At 41.1% G+C, this 26543-nt stretch overlaps 1 protein-coding gene and 1 pseudogene across 1 annotated transcript; both read right to left on the bottom strand.

Moving 5' to 3' along the window:
• Nucleotides 1-275: 275 nt before the first annotated feature.
• LOC147379433 (chromatin accessibility complex protein 1 pseudogene) lies at nucleotides 276-2015 on the bottom strand (annotated as a pseudogene).
• A 22212-nt stretch (nucleotides 2016-24227) lies between these two features.
• On the bottom strand, nucleotides 24228-25776 carry LOC147379432 (annexin A5-like). The gene is given in 2 exon segments (XM_086392616.1): nucleotides 24228-24858; nucleotides 24860-25776. Coding segments are annotated over 2 exon segments (954 nt in total). The 5' UTR covers nucleotides 25657-25776; the 3' UTR covers nucleotides 24228-24701.
• Nucleotides 25777-26543: the final 767 nt, after the last annotated feature.

The following is a 26543-nucleotide window of genomic DNA, read 5'->3' as shown; positions in this document are numbered from 1 at the left end:
TTTCCTTCTCCAGGGGGTCTTCCCAACCTAGGGATTGAACCCAGGTCTCCTGCATTGGCACGTGAATTCTTTACCACTGAACCACCAGGGAAGCTCATCTGTAAACTAGGAGGTGAAGAAAACTCGTCTTTGCCGCTAGAGCTTACCGCTGCAGGCTGGCCGTGCCCAAGGGTTCGCAGCCATATATCCGTCCCTCCCTCCCACTCGAGCTGCATTGACGGTCTGGGGAAGAAGCTGCTATCTGGGTTTCTTTCCTTTGGGCTGTTTATGGCAGAGGTACATTATGCTCCATCTCAGCCAGGAAAGAATACAACGTCCGCCAGGTTTCTGAAGAGTGAACTGACTACTGCCTGCTTGAGAGTACAGGAGCTAATCCTCGCGGGCCCTCACCAGGCTGAGCTTCAAAGCACCTTTTGGTTTAGGATTCCACATGGTCGTCATCGCTCTCATCGCTGTTGTCATTCTCCTCCTCTTCCCTCTTCAACATTTTCAGATATCTACTAGCTAAAATCGTCCTTGATGGTGTATCTGCAAGAGGCTAAAAAGTTTCCAATTCCTCTGTGGTATTTGATAAATCACTGTGAGTGCTTTCTTTTCTTTTCCACTCGGGTTGCTACAGGAATAGGTGGTGAGATAGTGAACAATGTTGCGTGACCTTGGCCGTGAGCACCAGGGCTTTCTGGACACCTCACGGGGGAGCTCTTTATGAAGACGCAGATGTGGGACAAGGGCAATGACAGCAGCCGCTGCTCCCCGCACTTGTCCTTGCCCAGCACCACGTCTGCCTTCTCCGCTCCCCGCCCCCGCAGCAGCAGCCACGTGGGAGTTATAGTGTCTGGCCAGCAACCATTGCCATAAGGATCAGATAAGATATAAACGTGACAGAAATGGAAGCATCTAAACGCTACATCTGGGTGCAGAGGTGGGGGGATCAATGAAATATTTTTCTTAAGACTCAGGTATTATCCATTCAACTGTGGGGTCATGTTGCAGAAACCCCTTTTCAAAGGAGCATGGCCCTTACATGGGCCATGTAAGGTCACAGTACAAGGTCACTGATTTAACTGACTTGTTCTGAAAATGAGACCCTTGGTTGAGATCCAGTGCTGCTGCATTCAAGCTAAAATATGCAGAGGATAAAATTAAAAGCAATTTCAGTCACAAAGCACCAAATGATCATCTGAGCCCATGTTTTCTAATTTCCTCTTGCTTGGGTTCAAATTCCTATTTAATAATTAAAAAGAGATTAAAGGACACATCCATATTTACAAATATAGACTGGGGAGTACACAATTCTCAAGCTAGAAACTTGTGGTAAAGTCTAGAAAATATAAAAAGTATCATTCAGGAAAAGGGTCATGACTGTTGCTCTAGAAATCCAATTTTTCTAGGAATGTTCTTAAGAAGATAATCACACAGATATAAGAAGATATAAGGGCAAAAAGTTCACTGCAATATTTCTTACACAAGTTAAAAGAGACCAATAATTTAAATGCCCATTATTGGGAGACTATAAAGCAATAACTAATAACAGCAACATTTGTCAAGCGTTGATCTAAGTATATATTAACTCATTTAATTGTTGCAATAATCTTAAAAAGAAGATAGCGCTGTTTTACCCAATTTAGAGACGTGCAAACTGAGACATAGAATTCAACTTAATTTCACAAAGCTAGAAATTGATGGGACTAGCATTTGAATTCAAGCAGTCTGGTTCAACGTCTATGTGCTTAAAACTATGTCATGCTGTCTTTATATCTTCAGAACTCTCTAGCATGTTTATCTTTATTGATAAGGAAAGATGACTACAAAATAATGGCCTAAAAATATAGTTAAAGAACAACACATACAACCAGATCCTACACATGAAAAATTATAAACAAAATCACAGAGAGAAATCTGGATGAATGGTCCCCAAAATGGTAATTTTTTACAATTACTATGTATCATTGTAACAAAACTGATAAAGTTAATGTTCCAAAATTAAGCACCACCTCACTTGGACACTCACCCATCTCACATGTAGGAACATTGTCATCTTTCAGACATCGCTGTAGATACTGTAGACCAAGGCCCCCACAGCACTCTGGCCTTGCTGCAGTAACTACACAGTTTTGCCTCTGATACTCAAATGCTATCTACCTCTACCATTCTAGAATCCCAACATCCCCATTGATATCTAGGAGTTCCATTTCAAGATACCAACCATACAACTTGCAGAAAACAGCAATGACCAGACTTTTCGGGTAAATGGCAGTGGCTTCTCACCAGTGCATTTCTTATTATCTAAGTAAAGCAAGTGCATCTGGCCCTCCTGGGAAACACAGGTTAAGAGTTCTTAGACTTTCCATAGTAAATCTATTCTAATATTTCCTATGCCGAGATCCAACTCAATTCCATGGCAAGGAAGTTCTGGAAACTCCACTTCAGTTACGGTAAGCTTTCATTATGTTCAGGTTTCAAACCACCATCACAACACTTCAAACTGATTCCAGTGTCTCTGCCAGAGGTTAAGTCTTGAGTCATCAGTAAGTACCTCCATGTCAACAAATCCCCTTTCTCCAGAGCTCAATGGTAATAACAAGATCTACTCACATATCTTTCCCCTCGTTCTTTTCTGATTGCATTAGCAAAGTTCTGCAATTCCTTTGGTGGATTTTTTATTTGTTTCTAGAATAAGGCTCGTGTTTCACTTCTAAGGCTGGGCCTAGAACTGACTGGTTATAAGCCTGGAGATAATAAGGGGTTGTAGCGGAAGGCCTTGAGGAGAACCAGCATCATCTTGTGAGATATGGGGATCACAAAGGGTCATTGCCTGCTTCTAGGCAAGAGAAAGACAGAGCTGTTTCATTTATTATTATTATTATTGAAGTATAATGGCTTTACAGTGTTGTGTTAGTTTCTGTTGCACAACAAAGTAAATCAGCTCTGTGTATACATATATCCCCTCCCTATTGTACCTGCCTCCTTTGTCCCCCATCTTGCCCCCTAGGTGACCACAGAACACCAACTGAGCTTCTTGTGTGATACAGCAGGTTCCCACGAGCTATCTATTTCACACATGGTAGTGTATCTATGTCAGTACTACTCTCCCAATCATTCCACCCTCCCCTTCCCGACCCCCACCCCATGTCCACATGTCCATTGTCTACATCTGCATAGAAGCAGCCTAAATGTCCATCAATAGATGAATGGATAAAGAAGATGTGGTACATATAAAAAATGGAATATTAGTCATAAAAATGAATGAAATTGGGTCATTTAATAGAAATGTGGATGGACCTAGTCTGTCATACAGAATAAAGTATTAATGCATATACATGGAATCTAGAAAAATGGTACAGATAAACCTAGGGGCAGTGGCCGAGAGGAGCTACCCTACGTCCAAGGAGCAGTGGCTGCACGGGCGCAGGAGGGCTGAGAGGAGCTACTCCATGTTCAAGGTCAGGAGGAGTGGATGTGAGGAGATAGCCCTCGTCCAAGGTAAGGAGCAGCGGCTGTGCTTTGCTGGAGCAGCCTTGAAGACATACCCCACGTCCAAGGTAAGAGAAACCCAAGTAAGACAGTAGGTGCTGCAAGAGGGCATTAGAGGGCAGACACACTGAAACCATAATCACAGAAAACTAGTCAACCTAATCACATGGACCACAGCCTTATCTAACTCAATGAAACTAAGCCATGCTGTGTGGGGCCACCCAAGATGGGCAGGTCATGGTGGAGAGGTCAGACAGAATGTGGTCCACTGGAGAAGGGAATGGCAAACCACTTCAGTATTCTTTCCTTGAGAACCCCATGAACAGTATGAAAAGGCAAAATGATAGGATCCTGAAAGAGGAACTCCCCAGGTCGGTAGGTGCCCAATATGCTACTGGAGATCAGTGGAGAAATAACTCCAGAAAGAACGAAGGGATGGAACCAAAACAAAAACAATACACAGCTGTGGGTGTGACTGGTGATAGAAGCAAGGTCCAATGCTGTAAAGAGCAATATTGCATAGGAACCTGGAATGTTAGGTCCATGAATCAAGGCAAATTGGAAATGGTCAAACAGGAGATGGCAAGAGTGAACATCAACATTCTAGGAATCAGCAAACTAAAATGGACTGGAATGGGTGAATTTAACTCAGATGACCATTATATCTACTACTGCAGGCAGGAATCCCTAAGAAATGGAGTAGCCATCATGGTCAACAAGAGAGTCCAAAATGCAGTACTTGGATGCAATCTCAAAAACGACAGAATGATCTCTGTTCATTTCCAAGGCAAACCATTCAATATCACAGTAATTCAAGTCTATGCCCCAACCAGTAATGCTGAAGAAGCTGAAGTTGAACGGTTCTATGAAGACATACAAGGCCTTTTAGAACTAACACCCAAAAAAGATGTCCTTTTCATTATAGGGGAATGGAATGCAAAAGTAGGAAGTCAAGAAACACCTGGAGTAACAGGCAAATTTGGCCTTGGACTATGGAATGAAGCAGGGCAAAGGCTAATAGAGTTTTACCAAGAGAACGCACTGGTCGTAGCAAGCACCCTCTTCCAACAACCTAAGAGAAGATTCTACACATGGACGTCACCAGATGGTCAACACCAAAATCAGATTGATTATATTCTTTGCAGCCAAAGATGGAGAAGCTCTGTACAGTCAGCAAAAACAAGACCAGGAGATGACTGTGGCTCAGATCATGAACTCCTTATTGCCAAATTCAGACTTAAATTGAAGAAAGTAGGGAAAACCACTAGACCATTCAGGTATGACCTAAACCAAATCCCTTACGATTATACAGGGGAAGTGAGAAATAGATTTAAGGGACTAGATCTGATAGCCAGAGTGCCTGATAAACTATGGATGGAGGTTTGTGACATTGTAAAGGAGACAGGGATCAAGACCATCCCCATGGAAAAGAAATACAAAAAAGCAAAATGGCTGTCTGGGGAGGCCTTACACATAGCTGTGAAAAGAAGAGATGTGAAAAGCAAAGGAGAAAAGGAAAGATATAAACATATGAATGCAGAGTTCCAAAGAATAGCAAAGAGAGAAAAGGAAGCCTTCCTCAGCGATCAATGCAAAGAAATAGAGGAAAACAACAGAATGGGAAAGACTAAAGATCTCTTCAAGAAAATTAGAGATACCAAGGGAACAATTTATGCAAAGATGGGCTCAGTAAAGAACAAAAATGGTATGGACCTAACAGAAGCAGAAGATATTAAGAAGAGGTGGCAAGAATACACAGAAGAACTGTACAAAAAAGATCTTCATGACCCAGATAATCACGATGGTGTGATCACTCACCTAGAGCCAGACATCCTGGAATGTGAAGTCAAGTGGGTCTTAGAAAGCATCACTATGAACAAAGCTAGTTCAGGTGATGGAATTCCAGTTGAGCTATTTCAAATCCTGGAAGATGATGCTATGGTAGTGCTGCACTCGGTATGCCAGCAAATTTGGAAAACTCAGCAGTGGCCACAGGACTGGAAAAGGTCAGTTTTCATTCCAATCCCAAAGAAAGGCAATGCCAAAGAATGTTCAAACTACTGAAAAATTGCATTCATCTCACACGCTAGTAAAGTAATGCTCAAAATTCTCCAAGCCAGGCTTCAGCAATATGTGAACTGTGAATATCCAGATGTTCAAACTGGTTTTAGAAAAGGTAGAGGACCCAGAGATCAAGTTGCCATCATCTGCTGGATCATGGAAAAAGGAGGAGAGTTCCAGAAAAACATCTATTTCTGCTTTATTGACTATGCCAAAGCCTTTGACTGTGTGGATCACAATAAACTGTGGAAAATTCTTCAAGAGATGGGAATACCAGACCACCTGACCTGCCTCTTGAGAAACCTGTATGTAGGTTAGGAAGCAACAGTTAGAATGGGACATGGAACAACAGACTGGTTCCAAACTGGAAAAGGAGTACATCAAGGCTGTATATTGTCACCCTGCTTATTTAACTTATACGCAGAGTACATCATGAGAAACGCTGGGCTGGAAGAAGCACAAGCTGGAATCAAGATTGCCGGGAGAAATATCAATCACCTCAGATATGCAGATGACACCACCCTTATGGCAGAAAGTGAAGAGGAACTAAAAAGCCTCTTGATGAAAGTGAAAGAGGAGAGTGAAAAAGTTGGCTTAAAGCTCAACATTCAGAAAACTAAGATCATGGCATCTGGTCCCATCACTTCATGGGAAATAGATGGGGAAACAGTGGAAACAGTGTCGGACTTTATTTTTCTGGGTTCCAAAATCACTGCAGAGGTGGCTGCAGCCATGAAATTAAAAACGCTTACTCCTTGGAAGGAAAGTTATGACCAACCTAGATAGCATATTCAAAAGCAGAGACATTACTTTGCCAACAAAGGTCCATCTAGTCAAGGCTATGGTTTTTCCAATGGTCATGTATGGATGTGAGAGTTGGACTGTGAAGAAGGCTGAGCGCTGAAGAATTGATGCTTTTGAACTGTGGTGTTGGAGAAGACTCTTGAGAGTCCCTTGGATTGCAAGGAGATCCAACCAGTCCATTCTAAAGGAGATCTGTCCTGGGTGTTCTTTGGAAGGACTGATGCTAAAGCTGAAACTCCAATACTTTGGCCACCTCATGCGAAGAGTTGACTCATTGGAAAAGACTCTGATGCTGGGAGGGATTGGGGGCAGGAGGAGAAGGGGACGACAGAGATGAGATGGCTGGATGGCATCACCAACTCAATGGACATGAGTTTGAGTGAACTCTGGGAGTTGGTGATGGACAGGGAAGCCTGGCATGCTGTGATTCATGGGGTTGCAAAGAGCTGGACACGACTGAGCGACTGAACTGAACTGAACTGAGACCTATTTGCAGGGCCCTAATATGGACACAGCTGTTTCTGATAGTAAGGCTCAGGGAAATCTGAGATGTAAGGTTCTCAGACTCATCCCCTCAATCCCACGTTCAGGGCCCCTTTCTTTCCTATCAGGGCCCTGACTTTGACATAGAAGATCTGGTGAAGCTGTGCATCTAGTCTGCCTTCTTGGCGCTCTGCCACCCTTCTAATCAGATCTGAGCCTGATTTCCAGGACAGTATGATACTCAGGAGCTCCTTTAGTGGGCTGTGTAAGAGTGACTGACTTGGGCTAAAACCATATCAACTATGGCCACATTCATCAGGGCTCTGGCTTAATTTCTCCCTGGCAGAAGTCTGGGTCTTTGCCTTCTCCTGAACCAAGACTCAGGAAGGATGTTTAGATGTGAGGGTGAAGGCAGTATCTCTTCCTGTAGCAGCCTCTGCTAGCTGGAAGAGGACATATTCTGAGGGTACACAGGGAACAGGGGACACTGGAGACCCCAGACTTTGCAGCACACACTACTGTGGTTCCTTATGTTCTGGAGGATCCAGCCATCCTCACAGTTTGGCTAAATCCCTCTTTAGCTGCTTATACTATTCAAGTCCCAGCTTTTAATAATAGCTGTCCTGCAGAGTTATTTGGAAAACTAGAGATTATAAAAATAGATATGCTGCAGTATTTAATAAAGTATATAATCAGAAAAAGTTGCTACAGTTATTTTGATCTGGAATAGAAATAGCAACCATGAGTGGAGGAAGGGCAATGCTGTGCCCAACAATTAACACAAAATTAAAAAAAATCATTTAGAGTGAGAGTCATTTTTGGAACCCACAACTCTCATTAGGGTTGTGTTACCCCCAAACTTGGTTTTGCCCCTTTTGTGGGTGTCAAGCCAAAGAGTGGGAGAAATGAGGATTTATTACTCCCAGTAACTAGGGAGTACACTAGGATCTTTCCAAAGCAATGTCTCCCCAAGCAGCAAAACTGGGGAAGTTTTAAGCTAAGGGTACCTGTATACTCATGAAAGGGTTTGGTTGGTTTATTCATACTGATGAAGGGGCTTAAACAGAGGAGAATTCAGCAGAGCATTAAGGCAAAGGTTGATAGAATCCAGGCTCTAGTTAAAGTCACCAGGGTCAGCAAAGTCGGCATCATCATTCCTTAGGTTCCAGTTAGTCTAGTGGCTGCATGTTCAAGAAGGTTTAGATCCTGCAAAACAGCTCAAGAATGTGTTTCAGGCTAATCTCTACCTTCAAAACAGAACTAGGACTCTTTGCAACTGATATATTGTCTTCAGTATGGTTAAATTCCTGGAGAAAGAAATGGCAACCCACTCCAGAATTCTTGCCTGGAAAATCCCATGGAGAGAGAAGCCTGGCAGTTACAGTCCAAGGGGTCACAAAGAGCTGGACATGACCAAGCACACACACACTGTTAAATTATTTTCTTGGCCTAATAGCAATTGTTTATTCTTACAATCCTTTTGTTTCCTTAACTTTCTTTCCTTATTAACTATGGAGATCCATTCTCCTGCAAAAGCAAGCACTGTGCCCAGGCTTAGATCCCAAAATGACTTAGGCCTAACATGGCTTCTCTTATGTTAGGAAAATTATGTCTAGCTCTTTTCCTTCCAGACCCCCTACCCTATTTGCCTACACTTGTGGGTACAATAGCGGGGCCTTTCAGGGCTCTGGGAGCTATGAGAATAGCCCAGAAATGGGGAAATGGCCCTGTCCTCACCAAATTCACAAGTTTAATGCTAGAATCCTGCTACTGTTGTCAGATCATAGCTCTATACTCACACCACGATGCCCTCACCCCTCAACACTCTGTCCTCATAACTGGTGTTCAGGACTTCACATACCTCTGCCTTTTACCCTGGGACTGCTCTTAGCTGGCTGCTGATGAGGGGCTGGAGGGCTGGGCCCTGGAAAGAGGGAGAGAAAGTACTACTGTGGAGGACATCCCTGGTGGTCCAATGATTAAGACTCTACACTTCCAATGCAAGGGGCTTGAGTTTGACCCTTAGTGGGGAGCTAAGATCCTGGGTTTGATTTCTGGTGGGGGAACTAAGATCCCATAGGCTGCCTGCAGTGTAACACAAAAAAAAAAAAATTTTTTTTTTTTAAGGTATTGCTCTGCATCTGTAAATGGCCATCTCTGAGGAGCCTGATAAAACTGTGCTTGGTACTCAGAAAGAGGGGCTTCCCAGATGACTTGGTGGTAAAGAATCCACCTGCCAATGCAGAAGACTCAGGTTTGATCCCTGGGTTGGGAAGATCCCCCGGAGAATAAAATGGCAACTCACTGCAGTATTCTTGCCTGGGAAACCCCATGGACAGAGGATCCTGGTGGGCTACAGTCCATGGGGCCACAAATCAGTCACCCATGACTTAGTGACTACATAATCAAGAGAGAGCCATACACCCCATGTCTCTGTAGTTGTTCCCTCCTTCCAGCTCCTCTCTCCTGCTGGATCCACTCCAGAATCGCCCACCATCCAGTTTGCTGATTCCCGTACGTGCTACTTCTTATATTACTATATAGTCCCTACACATAATTACAGTCCATACAGTCTATACAGTCCCTACACATAATTAAGGCATTGATGAGGTTCAGGACATACTACCCCAAACTATGGCAACTTGGCATATTAAATGGCTTTAGCTGAATAAAAATTTTAAGAAAGGTAGATTCCTGAATTTCATTCTGACCTACCCGTTTCCCCTACTTCCCTGAAATAGGTCATAAAACTCCCATGTGAGAGGTACCCTAGGAGGAGCAAAGACAGTCTTATTATTACGATGGGAATTTGGAGCCAAGAAATTTGTACAACCTAACGTGGAAAATCCCATGGGCGGAGGAGCCTGATAGCCTGCAGTCCATGGGGTCGCGAAGAGCCAGACACGACTGAGCAACTTCACTTTCACTTTTCACTTTAATGCATTGGAGAAGGAAATGGCAACCCACTCCAGTGTTCTTGCCTGGAGAATCCCAGGAATGGGGGAGCCTGGTGGACTGCCATCTATGGGATCTCACAGAGTCAGACACGACTGAAGCGACTTAGCAGCAGCAGCAACCTTATTAAAGTCAACCTTTATGCAAACTGGATACAGCCACTATGGAAGATGGTATGGAGATTCCTTAAAAAGCTAGGAATAAAACCACCATATGACTCAGCAATCCCATTCCTAGGCATACACCCTGAGGAAAACAAAATTGAAAAAGACACGTGTACCCCAATGTTCATTGCAGCTCTATTTACAATAGCTAGAACTGGAAGCAACCTAGATGTCCATCAACAGATGAATGGATAAAGATGCTGTGGTACATATATACTATATACTCAGTTCAGTTCAATTCAGTTGCTCAGTCGTGTCCAACTCTTTGCGACCCCATGAATAGCAGCACGCCAGGCCTTCCTGTCCATCACCAACTCCCAGAGTTCACTCAAACTCATGTCCATTGAGTCAGTGATGCCATCCAGCCATCTCATCTTCTGTCGTCCCCTTCTCCTCCTGCCCCCAATCCCTCCCAGCATCAGAGTTTTTTCCAATGAGTCAACTCTTCGCATGAGGTGGCCAAAGTGCTGGGGTTTCAGCTTTAGCATCATTCCTTCCAAAGAAACCCCAGGGCTAATCTCCTTCAGAATGGACTGCTTGGATCTCCTTGCAATCCAAGGGACTCTCAAGAGTCTTCTCCAACACCACAGTTCAAAAGCAGCAATTCTACAGCGCTCTGCTTTCTTCACAGTCCAACTTTCACATCCATACATGACCACTGGAAAAACCATAGCCTGGACTAGATGGACCTTTGTTGGCAAAGTAATGTCTCTGCTTCTCAATATGCTATCTAAGTTGGTCATAACTTTCCTTCCAAGGAGTAAGCGTTTTTAATTTCATGGCTGCAATCACCATCTGCAGTGATTTTGGAGCCCAAGAAAATAGTGTCTGTCACTGTTTCCACTGTTTCCCCATCTATTTCCCATGAAGTGATGGGACCAGATGCCATGATCTTAGTTTTCTGAATGTTGAGCTTTAAGCCAACTTTTTCACTCTCCTCTTTCACTTTCATCAAGAGGCTTTTTAGTTCCTCTTCACTTTCTGCCATAAGGGTGGTGTCATCTGCATATCTGAGGTGATTGATATTTCTCCCGGCAATCTTGATTCCAGCTTGTGCTTCTTCCAGCCCAGCGTTTCTCATGATGTACTCTGCGTATAAGTTAAATAAGCAGGGTGACAATATACAGCCTTGATGTACTCCTTTTCCTATTTGGAACCAGTCTGTTGTTCCATGTCCAGTTCTAACTGTTGCTTCCTGACCTGCATATAGGTTTCTCAAGAGGCAGGTCAGGTGGTCTGGTATTCCCATCTCTTTCAGAATTTTCCAGTTTATTGTGATCCAAATACTATATACTACTCAGCCATAGAAATAAATACGTTTGAGTCAGTGCTAATGAGGTGGACGAACCTAGAGCCTATTATACAGAGTGAAGTAACTCAGAAAGGGAAATATAAATATCATACACTGATGCATATATATGGACTCCAGAAAGATGATACTGATGAATTTATTTGCAGGGCAGCAATGGAGAAACAGACATAGAGAACGGACCTATGGACATGGGGGAGGGGGAGAAGGGAAAGGTGAGATGTATGGAGAGAGTAATATGGAAATTTACATTACCGTATGTAAAACAGATAGCCAATGGGAATTTGCTGTATGACTCAGGGAACTCAAACATGGGGTCTGTGACAATCTAGAGGGGTGGTTTGGGGAGGGAGATGGGAGGGAGGTTCTTGAGGGAGGGGGCATTGATGTATCTATGGCTGATTCTTGTTGATGTTTGACAGAAAACCACAAAATTCTGTAAAGCAATTATCATTCAGTTAATAAAATGGCAAAAAAAAAAAAAAAAAATCTCCTATGAATCCTGTCCCTTTGATGCAGTAAGCTTTTTTCACCTTCTTAGGGTCCCTGGCTGGGTCTGGAAATTAATCTGACAAAGACAAAGAGGAGAAAAACATGTAAATTTTATTGAATTTTTACATGTACAAAGGAGACTTCACAAGAAAACCAAGGGTCAGAATAAGTGACCAGAGCAGGAAACTCATAACTTTTGGACAAAGAAACAATAAATTTGTGAACAATTGCCAAGACAAAGGGGTTTGGGCTAGTGGTAGTAAGTGGTATAGAAATAACTTGACGATAAGGGTGACTTTTTTTTTTTCTTTAACTTTTCCCCCCCAGAATTTTAAATTTATTTTTCTAATTGAAAGATAATTGCTTTACAGAATTTTGTGGTTTTTCTGTCATACATCAACAAGAATCAGCCACAGCTTCTTTATCCATTCATCTGTTGATGGACATCTAGGTTGCTTCCATGTTCTAGCTATTGTAAATAGTGCTGCAGTGAACACTGGGGTGCATGTGTCTTTTTCAATTTTGTTTTCCTTAGGGCATATGCCTAGGAATGGGATTGCTGGGTCATATGGTGGTTTTATTCCTAGCATTTAAAGGAATCTCCATACTGGCTTCCATAGTGGCTGTATCAATTTACATTCCAATCAGCAATGCAAGAGGGTTCCCTTTTTTCCACATCCTCTCTAGCATTTATTATTTGTAGACTTTGATGATGGCCATTCTGACTGGTGTGAATTGGTATCTTATTGTAGTTTTGATTTGCATTTCTCTAATGAGTGATATTAGCATCTTTTCATGTGTTTGTTAGCCATCATATATCTTCTTTGGAGAAATATCTGTTTAGGTCTTTTTCCCATTTTTTGATTGGATTGTTTGTTTTTCTGATATTGAGTTGTATGAGCTGCTTGTATATTTTGAAAATTAATTCTTGGTCAGTTTTTTCCTTTGCTATTATTTTCTCCCATTCTGAGGGTTGTCTTTTCATCTTGTTTGTAGTTTCCTTTGCTGTGCAAAAACTTTAAGTTTAATTTTGTCTCACTTGTTTATTTTTGTTTTTCTTTCCATTACACTGGGAGGTGGGTCCTAGAAGATCTTGCTTTAATTTATGTCATCAAGTGTTCTGCCTATGTTTTCCTTTAAGAATTTTAGTTTCTGGTCTTACATTTAGGTCTCTAATCCATTTTGAGTTTATCTTTGTGTATGGCATTAGGAAGTGTTCTAATTTCATTCTTTTGCACATAGCTGTCCAATTTTCCCAGCACCACTTATTGAAGAGTCTATTTTTGCCCCATTGTATATTCTTGAGGAGGCGAACATTTTTGAAGAGGAAATAACAGAAAGAGGTAAAACAAGACAAAAATGGTGTGTTAGTCACTTGCTTTGGAACTTTGATTTTTGCTAAAACAAAAATCATCCTGAAATTATTGAGAATGTATCCTTGTCCTAAATGACCAAATATCAGTGAACTCATTTATCTTTTAAAATGTATTGCTAAAGAATATATATTTTTTAAATGTAAAAATCATGATTCTCATATAAATATAAAATGAATATGCATCCAAGTTCTTCTTTCAATGTGTTATTCAATAATTAATGAAGAAACCAGTAAGATATTATAACTGGTTCAAAGGAGAATTCAAAGTGATAGATAAGGAATGCTGACATGAATTGACAACGATACAAACTCAGTTTCTCCACAAGGGTGGGGAGAGAAATCAATTGTCCCTCCCCTGGACAGAATTCATTTGCCCATTTTTGGACAAGAGTCATTTGCATTGTCCTCAGTGTCTACCATTTACAGAGTTGTAAGTAGTTCAGAGAAACTCAGAGGAGATAATCTAGGGAGGACGCACGAGACAGAACACTCAGTTACCTTTTGTTGCCATTTCAAAGTCTTGCACAAATTTTACTGAATGTTGTCAGGATACTTAATTCTCTGACCATAGTATACAGTTTATATTTGTTTAAAAAAAAAATCTGGTATGGCTTTTTATTACTTACTCAAAATTATGAGGACAGGAGTCCTAGTTTTGTATTGATGGGTGCAATTCATTACCTATGAAATTCTTTTTCTGAAAAAAGATAATTATCACTGTAAAATTTTATTTTTTTGTGAATCTGACTGTGTTTATGTATGCTACTAAGGAATGTGACTGTTGGATATAACAATGGTAGGGTGGCCAAGAAAAATACAGAATTAATATTGTTTTAGTGTAAGTACATGTCAAATATCAAAAGAGGCTAAGATGGCGGAGGAATAGGACAGGGAGACCATTTTCTCCCCCACAAATTTATCAAAAGAACATTTAAACGCTGAATAAATTCCACAAAACAACTTCTGAATGCCAGCAGAGGACATCAGGGACCCAGAAAAGCAGCCCATTGTCTTCTAAAGGAGGTAGGAAAAAATATAAAAGACAAAAAAAGAGACAAAAGAGGTAGGGACAGAACTCCGTCCCGGGAAGGGAGTCTTAAAAACAGAGAAGTTTCCAAACACCAGAAAACACTCTCACTGCCGAGTCTGTGGCGAGCCTTGGAACCACAGAGGGCAGCATAACTGGGAGGAAAAATAAATAATTAAAACCCACAGATTACGTGCCCAAGGGTAACTCCCCCAGTGGAGAAGCAGTACAGATGTCTGCATCCGCCACTACCAAGCGGGGGCTGGGCAGGGAGGCATGGGCTGCATTGCTTAGAGTAAGGACCGGCCTGAATGCCCCAAGAGCAATCTGAGGGAACTAACTTGGGCTAGCAAACCAGACTGTGGGATAGCTACCACGTGAAAAGCCCTAACCTAAGACACTGTCAGGCCCTCTCACAGAACAAAGGACTGAACAGAGCTAGCCGGCTGCAGACCATCCCCGTCTGGTGACAGGCAGCCAGAGCCGGAAGAGGGCAATCGCAGCCCCAGAAAGGCATTATCTACCAAACTGCAAGCAGGCTTTGTTGCTAATTAAGACTTCTTGGGATTCTGGATGGTCAACATCCGCCTGAGAAGGTGTGCCAGTTGTACACCAAGAAAACCGAGCGGCAGGGACAGGAGAGCCGATAAGTGGCAGCAAATATGCTCGCCAAACACCTCATCACCTGAGCTGCTCGGACCTGGGAAGGACACAAAACGCAGGCCCAACCAAGTCTGCGCCTCTGAGGACTGCCAGAGTGCCTGAACCTGAGCAGCTTAGACCTGGGAGGTGCATGCAACCGGCCTTGGATGGTTCCCGGCAGAGCAACCTAGAGCCTGAGCAGTGTGGGCAGGGAGGCCACAGGCGCCATGAGCTGGGGCAGGGCCAGTGTGGCTGAGACACTGTGAGTACACACCAGTGTTATTTGTTTGCAGCGTCCCTCCCTCCCCACAGCGCGACAGAACAAGTGAGCCTAAAAAAGTGTCCACCACCACCGCCTTGTGTCAGGGCGGAAATCAGACACTGAAGAGACCAGCAAACAGAAGAAGCTAAAACAGAGGGAACCGCCTTGGAAGTGACAGGTGCAATAGATTAAAACCCTGTAGTTAGTACCAACTACATAGGAAGGGGCCTATAGATCTTGAGAAATATAAGCTGGACCAAGGAACTATCCGAAAATGAACTGACCCCACACTGCCCACAACAACGCCAGAGAAAGTCCTATATATATTTTTACTATTTTTACTATCATTTTTTAAAATTAAAAAAAAATTTAAGTCCTCTATTACTCCTTTAATTTTCATTTTTATAACCTACTCTTACTTTGCAAAAAAAAAGAGAGACCCTATTTTTTAAAGCACACTTTATATATATATATGTGTGTGTGTGTGTGTGTGTGTGTGTGTGTATAATAATTTTTGTGACTTTTTTTCTTCTTTTCTTTAATATTGTATTTTTGAAAATCCAACCTCTATTCTAGATTTTTAATCTTTGCTTTTTGGTGTTTGTTATCAATTTTGTACCTTTAAGAACCCAATCTTCAGTACCCATTTTTACCTGGGAGCGAGATTACTGGTTTGACTGCTCTCTCCCCCTTTGGACTCTCCTTTTTCTCCACCAGGTCCCCTCTATCTCCTCCCTCCCCCTTCTCTTCTCTACCCAACTCTGTGAATCTCTTTGTGTGTTCCAGACGTTGGAGAACACTTAGGGAACTGATTACTGGCTGGATCTGTCTCTCTCCTTTTGATTCCCTCCTTTATCCTCCTGGCCACCTCTGTCTCCTTCCTCCCTCTTCTCTTCTCTGTATAACTCTGTGAACATCTCTGAGCGGTCTAGACTGTGGAGCACACATAAAGAAGTGATTACTGGCTAGCTTGCTTTCTCCTCTTTTGATTCCACTTCATCTCATTCGGGTCACCTCTAACCCCCTCCTCCCTCTTCTCTTCTCCATGTAACTCTGTGAACCTCTCTGGGTGTCCCTCACTGTGGAGAAACTTTTTATCTTTAACCTAGATGTTTTATCAATGGTGCTGTATAGATGGAGAAGTCTTGAGGCTACTGTAAAAATAAGACTGCAAACCAGAAGCAGGAGGCTTAAGTCCAAATCCTGAGAACACCAGAGAAATCCTGACTTCAGGGAACATTAATCAAGAGGAGCTCATCAAACGCCTCCATACCTACACTGAAACCAAGCACCACCCAAGGCCAACAAGTTCCAGAGCAAGACATACCATACAAATTCTCCAGCAACACAGGAACACAGCCATGAGCTTCAATATACAGGCTGCCCAAAGTCACTCCAAACCCATTGACATCTCATAACTCATTACTGGACACTTCATTGCACTCCAGAGAGAAGAAATACAGCTCCACCCACCAGAACACCAACACAAGCTTCCCTAACCAAGCCACCCATACAATCCCACCCACAGTGAGGAAACTCTACAATAAAGAGAACTCCACAAACTGCCAGAATACAGAAAGCCCACCCCAAACACAGCAATATAAACAAGATGAAGAGACAGAGGAATACCTAGCTGGTAAAGAAAAAGGATAAATGCCCACCAAACCAAACAAAAGAGGAAGAGATAGGGAATCTACCTGATAAAGAATTCCCAATAATGATAGTGAAAATGATCCAAAATCTTGAAATCAAAATGGAATCACAGACAATAGCCTGGAGACAAGGATTGAGAAGGTGCAGGAAAGGTTTAACAAAGACCTAGAAGAAATAAAAAAGAGTCAATATATAATGAATAATGCAATAAATGAGATAAAAAACACTCTGGAGGGAACAAATAGTAGAATAACAGAGGCAGAAGATAGGATTAGTGAAGTAGAAGATAAAATAGTAGAAATATATGAATCAGAGAGGAAAAAAGAAAAACGAATTAAAAGAAATGAGGACAATCTCAGAGACCTCCAGGACAATGTTAAATGCCCTAACATTCGAATCATAGGAGTCCCAGAAGAAGAAGACAAAAAGAAAGACCATGAGAAAATATTTGAGGAGATAATAGTTGAAAACTTCCCTAAAATGGGGAAGGAGATAATAACCCAAGTCCAAGACACCCAGAGAGTCCCAAACAGGATAAACCCAAGGCGAAACACCCCAAGACACATATTAGTCAAATTAACAAAGATCAAACACAAAGAACAAATATTAAAAGCAGCAAGGGAAAAACAACAAATAACACACAAGGGGATTCCCATAAGGATAACAGCTGATCTTTCAATAGAAATTCTTCAGGCCAGGAGGGAATGGCAGGACATACTTATAGTGATGAAAGGAAATAACCTATAGCCCAGATTACTGTACCCAGCAAGGATCTCATTCAAATATGAAGGAGAAATTAAAAGCTTTACAGACAAGCAAAAGCTGAGAGAATTCAGCACCACCAAACCAGCTCTCCAACAAATCCTAAAGGATCTTCTCTAGACAGGAAACACAAAAAGGGTATATAAACTTGAACCCAAAACAATAAAGTAAATGGCAACGGGATCATACTTATCAATAATTACCTTAAACATAAATGGGTTGAATGCCCCAACCAAAAGACAAAGACTGGCTGAATGGATACAAAAACAAGACCCCTATATATGTTATCTACAAAAGACCCACCTCAAAACAGGGGACACATACAGACTGAAAGTGAAGGGTTGGAAAAAAATATTCCATACAAATAGAGACCACAAGAAAGCAAGAGTAGCAATACTCATATCAGATAAAATAGACTTTACAACAAAGGCTGTGAAAAAAAGACAAAGAAGGACACTACATAATGATCAAAGGATCAATCCAAGAAGAAGATATAACAATTATAAATGTATATACACCCAAAATAGGAGCACCACAATATGTAAGACAAATGCTAACAAGTATGAAAGGGGAAATTAATAACACAATAATATTGGGAGACTTTAATACCCCACTCACACCTATGGATAAATCAACTAAATGGAAAATTAACAAGGAAACACAAACTTTAAATGATACAATAGACCAGTTAGACCTAATTGATATCTATAGTTCCCAAAACAATGAATTTCACCTTTTTCTCAAGCGCACATGGAACCTTCTCCAGAATAGATCACATCCTAGGCCATAAATCTAGCCTTGGTAAGTTCAAAAAAATTGAAATCATTCCAAGCATCTTTTCTGACCACAATGCAGTAAGATTAGATCTCAATTACAGGAGAAAAACTATTAAAAATTCCAACATATGGAGGCTGAACAACACGGTACTATTTAACCAACAAATCACAGAAGAAATAAAAAAAGAAATCAAAATATGCATAGAAATGAATGAAAATGAAAACATAACAACCCAAAGCCTGTGGGACACTGTAAAAGCAGTGCTAAGGGGAAAGTTCATAGCAATACAGGCACACCTCAAGAAACAAGAAAAAAGTCAAATAAATAACCTAACTCTACACCTAAAACAACTAAAAAAGGAAGAAATGAAGAACCCCAGGGTTAGTAGAAGGAAAGAAATCTTAAAAATTAGGGCAGAAATAAATGCAAAAGAAACAAAAGAGACCATAGCAAAAATCAACAAACCAAAAGCTGGTTCTTTGAAAGGATAAATAAAATTGACAAACCATTAGCCAGACTCATCAAGAAACAAAGGGAGAAAAATCAAATCAATTAAATTAGAAATGAAAATGAAGAGATCACAAGAGACAACACAGAAATACAAAGGATCATAAGAGACTACTATCAGCAATTATATACCAATAAAATGGACAACTTGGAAGAAATGGATAAATTTTTAGAAAAGTACAACTTTCCAAAACTGAACCAGGAAGAAATAGAAAATATTAACAGACCCATCACAAGCACAGAAATTGAAACCATAATCAGAAATCTTCCAGCAAACAAAAGCCCAGGTCCAGATGGCTTCACAGCTGAATTCTACCAAAAATTTAGAGAAGAGCTAACACCTATCCTGCTCAAACTCTTCCAGAAAATTGCAGAGGAAGGTAAACTTCCAAACTCATTCTATGAGGCCACCATCACCCTAATACCAAAACCTGACAATGATGCCACAAAAAAAGAAAACTACAGGCCAATATTATTGATGAACATAGATGCAAAAATCCTTAACAAAATTCTTGCAATCAGAATCCAACAACACATTTAAAAGATCATACACCATGACCAAGTGGGCTTTATCCCAGGGATGCAAGGATTCTTCAATATATGCAAAACAATCAATGTAATACACCACATTAACAAATTGAAAAATAAATGATTATCTCAATAGATGCAGAGAGAGCCTTTGACAAAATTCAACATCCATTTATGATAAAAACTCTCCAGAAAGCAGGAATAGAAGCAACATACCTCAACATAATAAAAGCTATATATGACAAACCCACAGCAAACATTATCCTCAATGGTGAAAAATTGAAAGCATTTCCCCTAAAGTCAGGAACAAGACAAGGATGCCCACTTTCACCACTACTATTCAACATTTGGCCACAGCAATCAGAGCAGAAAAAGAAATAAAAGGAATCCAAATTGGAAAAGAAGAAGTAAAACTCTCACTGTTTGCAGATGATATGATCCTCTACATAGAAAACCCTAAAGACTCCACCAGAAAATTACTAGTACTAATCAATGAATATAGTAAAGTTGCAGGATATAAAATCAACACACAGAAATCCCTTGCATTCCTATACACTAATAATGAGAAAATAGAAAGAGAAATTAAGGAAACAATTCCATTCACCATTGCAATGAAAAGAATAAAATACTTAGGAATATATCTACCTAAAGAAACTAAAGACTTATATATAGAAAACTATAAAACACTGGTGAAAGAAATCAAAGAGGACACTAATAGATGGAGAAATATACCATGTTCATGGATTGGAAGAATCAATATAGCGAAAATGAGTATACTACCCAAAGCAATCTATAGATTCAATGCAATCCCTATCAAGCTACCAACGGTATTCTTCAGAGAGCTAGAACAAATAATTTCACAATTTGTATGGAAATACAAAAAACCTCAAATAGCCAAAGCAATCTTGAGAAAGAAGAATGGAACTGGAGGAAACAACCTGCCTGACTTCAGGCTCTACTAAAAAGCCACAGTCATCAAGACAGTATGGTACTGGCACAAAGACAGAAATATAGATCAATGGAACAAAATAGAAAGGCCAGAGATAAATCCACGCACCTATGGACACCTTATCTTTGACAAAGGAGGCAAGAATATACAATGGATTAAAGACAATCTCTTTAACAAGTGCTGCTGGGAAAACTGGTCAACCACTTATAAAAGAATGAAACTAGAACACTTTCTAACACCATACACAAAAATAAACTCAAAATGGATTAAAGATCTAAATGTAAGACCAGAAACTATAAAACTCCTAGAGGAGAACATAGGCAAGACACTCTCCGACATAAATCACAGCAGGATCCTCTATGACCCACCTCCCAGAATATTGGAAATAAAAGCAAAAATAAACAAATGGGACCTAATTAAAATTAAAAGCTTCTGCACAACAAAGGAAACTATAAGCAAGGTGAAAAGACAGCCTTCAGAATGGGAGAAAATAGTAGTAATGAAGCAACTGACAAAGAACTAATCTCAAAAATATACAAGCAACTCCTACAGCTCAATTCCAGAAAAATAAACAACCCAATCAAAAAATGAGCCAAAGAAATAAACAGACATTTCTCCAAAGAAGACATACAGATGGCTAACAAACACATGAAAAGATGCTCAACATCACTTATTATCAGAGAAATGCAAATCAAAACCACAATGAGGTACCGTTTCACGCCAGTCAGAATGGCTGCCATCCAAAAGTTTACAAGCAATAAATGCTGGAGAGGGTGTGGAGAAAAGGGAACCCTCTTACACTGTTGGTGGGAATGCAAACTAGTACAGCCACTATGGAGAACAGTGTAGAGATTCCTTAAAAAACTGGAAATAGAACTGCCATATGACCCAGCAATCCCTCTACTGGGCATACACACTGAGGAAACCAGAATTGAAAGAGACATGTGTACCCTAATGTTTATCGCAGCACTGTTTATAATAGCCAGGACATGGAAGCAACCTAGATGTCCATCAGCAGATGAATGGATAAGAAAGCTGTGGTACATATATACAATGGATTATTACTCAGCCATTAAAAAGAATATATTTGAATTAGTTCTAATGAGGTGGATGAAACTGGAGCGTATTATGCAGACTGAAGTAAGCCAGAAAGAAAAACACCAATACAGTATACTAAAGCATATATATGGAATTTAGAAAGATGGTAATGATAACCCTATATGCGAGACAGCAAAAGAGACACAGATGTAAAGAACAGTCTTTTGGACTCTGTGGGAGAAGGGAGAGGGTGGGATGATTTGGGAGAATGGCATTGAAACATGTAAAATATCATATATGAAACGAATCACCAGTCCAGGTTCGATGCATGATACAGGATGCTTGGGGCTGGTGCACTGGGATGACCCAGAGGGATGGTATGGGGAAGGAGGTGGGAGGGGGGTTCAGGATGGGGAACACGTGTACACACGTGGTGGATTCATGTTGATGTATGGCAAAACCAATACAATATTGTAAAGTAATTAGCCTCCAATTAAAATAAATAAATTTATATTAAAAAATATCAAAGGAGGAAAAATGGCTATGGCTGTTGAGTGGACAACCTAGTATTTCTATCTCACTAAGCTAGGTTTTACTTTGATTTTTCTAGTTGTAAAAATGATGGTAGATCAGGACATAAAATAAGCTGCAATTTTAAAATTTTATATATTATTATTATTGGTGAGGCCACATGACATGCAGGATTTTAGTTCCCCAACCAGGGATTGAACCTGCACACCTTTTAGTCAAAGCAAGGAGTCTTAAACACTGGACAACCAGAGAAGTCCCTGCAATTTATTTTTACACTTAACTTTTATTACCTATTATAGGGGTAGACAAAGATTTCCTCAACCTTTTTAGGGTCCCTGGCTGGTCTGGAAATTAAACTGACAAAGACAGATTAACAGGAGAAAAACATAAACATTTATTTAATATAATTTTTACATGACACAGGAGTCTTCATAAGGAAATGATGACCCAAAGAAATGGTTCATCTGGCATATTTTTATGCTAAATTGATGAAGAGTAGACAGTCTTGGAGAAATATAATAGGTCAAAGAGTCTGAGGTAAGTGTAGTAAACTGGGGCAAACCATTCATTTGGATTCTTCTCTAGCCCTTTGTCTACAGAGAGAAGAATGCTCTTTTCCCAGGCAAGGGAGAGAGCCCCTCACAGGAGGGTCAGATGACCTGTTTCAGGGAAGAAGTTGGGGGAGGAGGTTCAAAGTGATCTTCCTGCTTTTGCTCTTTTCCCTAACTTCTCAGCTTACAATATTCATTATGGCAAGGTGCCATCCTGCACATCCTGAACCTCATCTAACACTCCACTAAGCAATAGTTATGACTTGCATTTCTGCATGAACACCACCCAAACCAACTGCCCAGGAGGTGAGTGATCTGACCACATGATAATTTTTTCTGAGGCCAGAATGGTGAGCCTATGGTGAAAGCCCATCACACCCTGCTTTATATCACTCGAGAGAGTTTCCATTATGCGTAGTCACAGCTTTCTAGCTCATTCAAGACACCAAAGGACACATTCCTCCCTCTTTTCTAATAAAAACTAAGTAGCTAAGCAAGCATAACTCTTGGATGCAGAACACCTCACAGAAATTTGACAGATATGACATGTTTTTTCCCCTATTGTATTACCATAATTTATCTTTTAGGACAAGGTCACACAGACCTCAGTCTCCTCAAGTGTGTTAATTCTACCTACTCAGCAAAACAAAACAAAAAGCTAACACCAAGCAAGGTCATAATAGTTTGAATAAAGAAGAGGATAAAATTCTAGAAAAGTTTTAGAGGTAGAGTTAATAATTTGCTGTGTGATTAAATAGGAGAAATAAATTGAGGCAAGAGTGGAGAATGCTGCCCAGTCTTCTGGACTACTGTATAGTCCAGAATTCCATGGAATTCTATACAGTCCATGGAATTCTCCATGCCAGAATACTGGAGTGGGTAGCTTTTCCCTTCTCCATGGGATGTTCCCAAGCCAGGGATCAAACCCAGGTCTTCCACATTGCAGGCAGATTCTCTACCAGCTGAGCCACAAGGGAAGCCTGAATACATGGTGAGGCCATCACTAAAATGGAAAATCAAGGAGAAGCAGGTTTGGCTTTTATGTAAAAGAGACTATAGAGGTGAGATTTGAATTTCATACTTTACTGTTTTGCACATTTTCCTTCCATTCAATGGTATTTTCCAGATTTTGGATAATTTTACTTAGCAAATTACATTAAATTTCAGGTAATTTTCTCTTTAAGGAAAAAAACCAGATACCTCTATCATCTCATCAGAGCTTTTGATCAGCCTGAGATGATCAGTGTTCTCATAATGAGTTCTTTTAAAATTCCAATCCAAAGAAAATAAACATGGAATTTTAATCACCCTATTCAGCCTCATTGAGGGGAAATGCAGTTTCCTGTTAGGTCTTTTGACATAATGAAAATAGCTTCAAGGTTCCCTTCTGCCCCTCCCTTACCACGTGCCTGATCATGCATGTGTGCCCGCTTGCTCATGTTCCAGGCAAGAATACTTGAACAGGTTGCCATTTCCTTCTCCAGTGAATCTTCCCAACCCATGTGTCGAACATGCATCTCTTGCATCTCCTGCATTAGCAGGTGGGTTCTTTACCAGCTAAGTCACCAGGGAACCCCCTGCCTGATCATGAGTGGTACCCTATAAATTACTGCTAAAAAATAAATATATCTTCTTTAATATATCATTTGGCTCTAATATGCAATTCTGAGGTCTACTAGAAGATCTTTTAGTTCATAATCATCTACTGTTACCTGGAATATATAGATGTTAAGTATGTAAGGTTTATTTTGGTCCACTTACATAGCTAATGTTGTCCAATGAGTCGTGATGTTACCTATTACAACAACACTAACAACAGAGGAGAAGACCCTACACATGGACATCACCAGATGGTCAATACTGAAATCAGATTGATTATATTCTTTTTTTTTCTTTCAGGAAGACGGAAATGTTTATTATTCATTAATCTTCTGATTGCAACCACTATAATTTTTTTGGCTTAACTTGGTAGCAAACTTGATTAATAACACTTCCAGGAGTTCACAATTTCAAGGCTAAGGTTCTGATTAAGGTAATATGGTTATCAATTTAATATAAATGAAGCTTTTTAAAAAGGGTGAAAGCAGTCTGCCTCTTACAGGAAAATATAAATGATCCAGACTTTAGTCCTAGTAACCTAAGTACACTTTAGTGTTACAACAGTTAAAGAGAAAGATCTTAACTAAAGATGAGAAAGGAGCACCGCTACGTTCTTCTACAACATTTATGTTTTGGCCACAGCATGCTAGCTGAGTAAGGCAGTGTGCTCAGCACTGGCGTGCAGAGTGCGGTAAGCTGCGCTGCAGGAAGGCAGTGGTGCCGGCGGACACCGCGCGGGGCGGCTCCCCAGGCTCCCGTCAGTCATCTTCGCCTCCACAGAGCAGTAGGAGGGCTTTCTTATAGTCCCTAGATGTGTCCACCTTAATCATGGAATAAAGAGAGGTGCCAAAATTGTTTCTAAACTCCTTCCTAATGTTATACAGATCAATCTCACTTCTGGAAACCACAACTCTGATCATCTGTTCCAGCTCCCTTCATAGCATAGTAGAGGGTTTCTGCAAGGTAGGCAGGTATACTGCGAATGGATTTCACAACAGCAAGGAGAAGCTGTTCCAAATTGCCGGAAGTCTCCCGGTCAATGGTTTCTTCAATATGAAACCCGGATATAGTCATGTATTTGTCAAACACTCTTCTCAAGTGAGATACACTTCGTGTTCCAAAGATGGTAATAAACTTTTATTCATCCGTTCCCCATTTCAGTTCTCCAGCCTGGAACAAAGCCTGAGCGTCTTGTTCAACCTGTGCTTCATCAATTCTAGCGTCAGGGTCTCTATTAGCCTGAAGGAGGACCACCAACATCCTCTGGTAGTACCCTGAAGTATCCCCCACCACATCATCTTCCAGGCTCGAGCCATACTCTTCTTCATAAACTTGTTTTATGGCTCTCAGTTCTTCAGGTGTCCTTGACGCAATAATTTCTGTCAGGACTTTTTCATCTGTCCCAGATCCCTTAACAGCATGCTTCAGTTCATAGGCATCATAAAGCCGAGAGGGTTTCATCAGAGCCACGATTAATTTTTCAAATTTTCCAGTCAGTTCTGATTTCAGGTCATCCAGAAGGTCCCTGCCAAACAGAGTTTTAAAAGCCACAGCGATCTCCTGGCGCTGAGCATTACTGTGGGATGTCAACAGAGTCAGGATGCTCTCCTCATCCGTGCCCAGGCCTTTCATGGCCTTCCAGAGAGTTTCTGCATCGGCCCGCTCATCGAATCCAGGGAAGTCAGTCACGGTGCCTCTGAGAACCTGTGCCATGGCGCCTGCCCAGGTCAGGAGAAGGTGAGCGACACAGGACCAGACCGGAACTGCGGAGAGACCGGCCGGTTGTGCAGAGCCGGTGAGGGTGAGCGGAGGACGCCGCGGCAGCTGCTTGCTCTGATTATATTCTTTGCAGCCAAAGATGGAGAAGCTCTATACAGTCAGCAAAACAAGACCATGAACTGGATATGACTCAGATCATGAGCTCCTTATTGCCAAGCGAGTGAAGTTGCTGAGTCGTGTCTGACTCTTTGTGACCCCATGGACTGTAGCCCACCAGGCTCCTCCATCCATGGGATTCTCCAGGCAAGAATACTGGAGTGGGTTGCCACTTCCTTCTCCAGGGGGTCTTCCTGACCCAGGGATCGAACCCAGGTCTCCCGCATTGCAGGCAGACGCTTTAACCTCTGAGCCACCAGGGAAGTCCACAATTCAGACTAAAATTGAAGAAAGTAGGGAAAACTACTAGATCATTCAGGTATGACCTAAATCAAATCCCATATGATTATACAGTGGAAGTGACAAATAATTCAAGGGATTAGATCTGACAGAAAGAGTGCCTGAAGAACTACGGACGGAGGTTCATGACATTATACAGGAGGAAGGGGTCAAGAACATCCCCAAGAAAAAGAAATGCAAGAAAGCAAAATGGTTGTCTGAGGAGGCTTTACAAATAGCTGAGAAAAGAAGAGAAGCTAAAGGCAAAGGAGAAAAGGAAAGATATATCCATTTCAATGCAGAGTTCCAAAGAATAGCAAGGAGAGATACTAAAACCTTCCTCAGTGATCAATGCAAAGAAATAGAGGAAAACAATAGAGTGGGAAAGACTAGCGATCTCTTCAAGAAAATTAGAGATACCAAGGAAACATTTCATGCAAAGATGA

Source organism: Bos grunniens, chromosome 1 (assembly GCF_055505025.1).
Source record: "Bos grunniens cultivar Pamir isolate PY7600 chromosome 1, Bosgru_T2T1.0, whole genome shotgun sequence".
NCBI lineage: Eukaryota > Metazoa > Chordata > Mammalia > Artiodactyla > Bovidae > Bos > Bos grunniens.
This window is presented reverse-complemented; position numbering and strand designations above follow the sequence as displayed.